Source organism: Maylandia zebra, unplaced genomic scaffold (genome assembly GCF_041146795.1).
Source record: "Maylandia zebra isolate NMK-2024a unplaced genomic scaffold, Mzebra_GT3a scaffold02, whole genome shotgun sequence".
NCBI lineage: Eukaryota > Metazoa > Chordata > Actinopteri > Cichliformes > Cichlidae > Maylandia > Maylandia zebra.
Genome location: NW_027490032.1, coordinates 2,809,959 through 2,813,610, shown reverse-complemented (window position 1 = coordinate 2,813,610; position 3,652 = coordinate 2,809,959). Strand labels below are relative to the sequence as shown.

At 38.9% G+C, this 3,652-nt stretch overlaps 1 protein-coding gene across 1 annotated transcript; it reads left to right on the top strand.

Annotated features, from left to right (window-relative positions):
* The first annotated feature begins 200 nt into the window (after positions 1–200).
* LOC143415656 (lysozyme C-like) lies at positions 201–2,251 on the top strand. Its single transcript, XM_076880986.1, has 4 exons — positions 201–453; positions 1,447–1,605; positions 1,836–1,911; positions 1,990–2,251. Exons 1-4 carry the CDS (start codon positions 324–326, stop codon positions 2,054–2,056), a joined length of 432 nt encoding a protein of 143 aa, XP_076737101.1. The 5' UTR covers positions 201–323; the 3' UTR covers positions 2,057–2,251.
* The last annotated feature ends 1,401 nt before the right edge of the window (positions 2,252–3,652 follow it).

Below are 3,652 nucleotides of genomic sequence, written 5' to 3'. Positions count from 1 at the left end.
AGTAGTGCGCCCCATGGAGCAGCATCTCAAATATGAGTAATTTGGACTTTCCATTTAGTGTTTCTTTGGGCTCAGTGCCATCATTGGGTTTTATTTATTGTTTGTTAACTTTCCTGAACTTTGGAATACATTTCATCCCGTTCAGTGTGTTTTATTTGTCTCTCTGGATTGTGTAATCATGAACCCAGCTTTTTCACGTAACCCATCATTTATTGCACATTTGGATCCTCTGATCTGAACCCAGACAGTCACAGCTTTTTCAGCTGAGCTATTTCAGCAATAAGGAGATTCAACAGCAACTGTGAAACAGCACAGACATCATCATGAGAAGTGTGTTTGTTTTCTTGCTTTTGATAACTGTGGCCAGTGCTATAGTCTTTGAGCGCTGTGACTGGGCCCGTAAGCTGAAGGCAAACGGGATGGATGGCTATGGTGGTGTCAGCCTGGCTAACTGTGAGTACAGCCTTTTACTTAAACAATCTAAGGTGATCAACCCTGGATGGTCACCAAAATAAGCAGTTCACCATTGAAGTGACTGGGATAAGAGTCAGGAGTAGGTTCATCTCTACCCATTTATATGGATATTTGGCACAAGTAACTGGAGATTATATATCAGAACAAAGCTACCGTAGCTTTTTCCCTGAGTGGTTCTCTGGCATCAGTAAGAGTTCAATGAACTATCAATTAATGTCATGTATGGTGCTGATTGTCATGAAGTCAGGTTGAAAGAAAATATAACAGTAACAATTTCTGAGTTTTTGGTAAGACCCTGAAGAGAAATGTCTCTGTTTTGCAATCCAAGTTTGTTTATTTATTAAATGATCAGAGCAAAAAGTTGTACATGGTTTCATGAGCAAAAGTGATTGAATGTGAGATAGAAACAGAGACCATAAGTCATCTTTCTGATCAGCTTCATCAATTCTTACATACTTCTTACAAATCTTTCCTCCACTAACCATCATGATGCAACTTTTTATCCCACTGCTTTTTAGAGTTAACGTCGGCGTTATAGACGTATCTCACAGCTCAGGTAGAGCCAAGACAGAGGAAGGTTTCTTTATTACAAAATATTCCACTCTGTAAACTTGCAGTCTGTGTTACAGCTCACTTGCATGGTGTGCAAAAGATTCCAGAGTAAGCGAGTCAGTGAGTTGGGGTGAAGGTGTTTTGTTCTTGCTTTTGACATCTATGTGATCTGAACCAATGAATCATTTTTGATGCATGTCAATTAGGAATATGATTAAAATAAAAAATTACATACTCTGATTGTCTGTGATTAGGGTTAATCACAGATGACCCTAAGAAATCAGAGGGTTAAAATATGACGAGAAGGGACTCTAACAAAGTGTCAGCATGTGAGAAGTAGTTAGTTGAGGATGTGCAAAGGACTCTTGTCCTTTATCTTTCAGGCAATCTGCATTTCCATCTCTTCTGTTCTGTCTGCAGGGGTTTGCCTGACCAAACATGAGTCAAACTATAACACAAAGGCAACAAATCGTAACACTGATGGATCCACTGACTTCGGCATCTTTCAGATAAATAGCCGCTGGTGGTGCAATGACCGCCGCATTCGTTCAGCAAATGGATGCAACATTGACTGCGATGGTCAGTGATGATCTGAGGTTAAGTCTTCAGCAGTAAATCATCTTCAGTGGCTTAATACATTTATACTGATTTATTCTAAAACTGATTTATTTACTTTCTTTTCTCAACCTGCAATATTGATTTTGTGTATGGATAAGTGTTTTTGATAAAAGCACTTTCACTCACTTTTCCCAGATGTTGTCCTTATTATTCCACAGTGTTAACTTTTTTCTTTCCCCCTTTGGCCACAGTGCTTTTGACAGATGATGTCACCCCTGCGATCAATTGTGCCAAACGTATCGTTAGGGAACAAGGCATCACAGCCTGGTAAGAACAGATCATTATGTGATTGGGATGCACTGATAGTTCTGTGTTCATTGGACTGACCTTTGAATCTGGTTTTAGGGTTGCCTGGCGCACTCGCTGTCAGGGCCAGGATCTCAGGCCCTATTTGTCCGGATGTCGTCTTTAATCAACACATAAACAGAAGGGTGTCATCGACGTAGTAAATTGTCTCCATCCTTCTCTGTTTCTACTTTGAAAGGAAAACATATTGGGTGACCCAAATGATTAAAAATCAGTTAAAATCTCAATGTTTTTCATTCCTCATTTAAAAAATTAAGAAAATGTGGTCTCATGTGCTCTAAATAAATCAGTAAATATGGAATGCTTTGTGTCCTTGATTAGACCTTTTCTTAAGTAAAAACAGACAAGAAACTCTATTTCAGCCCAAACAACGTGTTTTGTTTGTTCAACTGTATTTTTTTTTTACTGTAAATCCACCATTGCTTGCATTTCTATTCTTACCTAACCCTTCCCTTGTGTGTATTTGGGTCCTCTTATCTAGTTAGAACTTCTCCAAACTTTGGGGATCTTTCTCAGCTGGATCGATATGCTTTGTTTGTACAGCTCTATTTTTTAACCATAAGGTCAATACTGCTTGCTTTTCCACTTTGATGCAAAAGCAAGCCTGGGCAGCAGCTGAGCATTTTTGCCAATAAAAAGGGAAAGCAGCAGCAGCTTTAGACACATTTGGACAAGCAAAAATACCATCATGAGGAGCCTGTTGGTTTTTGCTCTTCCTGGCTGCAGCTAACAGCAAAATCTTCGAGTGCTGTGAATGGGCCTGCACGCTCAGGGCTAATGGGATAGATGGCTACTATGGAGTCAGCCTTGCCGAATGTGAGTACTATACTGTCAGCTTAAGAAAATACAAGATAAGATTCAACTTCTACTACGCTACCAGTGAAATATTACTGTAAGGTTACTGTTATCCATGTAACGACAACGCATATCTTCAGACATATTGATCTGTGTTTTAACTAGGGAAACCCTGTTAAGTCTGGGATTCTGACTAAGCATTAATATGTGATTGGATTTGTTTCAGTGCCTGAGCTTTAGCTTTTTGGTTGGATATAAATCCATCTCTTCTGCTCTGTCTGGTTTGACTCATCCAATGGGAGTCAAACTATAACACCATGGCCAAAAACACCAACAATGACAGATCAACTGACTTTGGGATCTTTCAAATTAACAGCTACTTGTGGTGCAATGACTAAATCATCAACTCGCAAAATGGTTGCAACATTAACTGTAGTGGTCAGTAATGCGCCTCAATAGGTTTTTCTCTCAGGGCATCTTGTGGCCTGAGTCCCTGTGAGGTTTAAATCATCATAGGTTCTAATGCTTGCCTTTTAATTTGGGGAAAAGCAAAATTTAATATAGGGGTGAAAACAATAGTTTGGAATGTGTGCCATAACCGTCTTTGGATTAGGAGAACTTCAGAAATTTAATGAAACAAATATTACATTTTCTGCTTGCCTAGAGTAAAAAGGTGCGAGTTTGCTTTTACCATTTTAAGGTGAGGCAGCTGCATATTATTCACTAATTATCGAAGACTACTCTTAAAACATTATGTGCTACATTTGGGATAGAAATGTGACCGTATTCTATTCGCCCTCTAGTCTTACAACCACTTCTGGTTTGTGCTCAGTTTTATTTGTTTTGAAATTTACAGCTTTGCCCAAATTACTTTAAATTGCAGTCACAAGAACAGTAACAACAATTA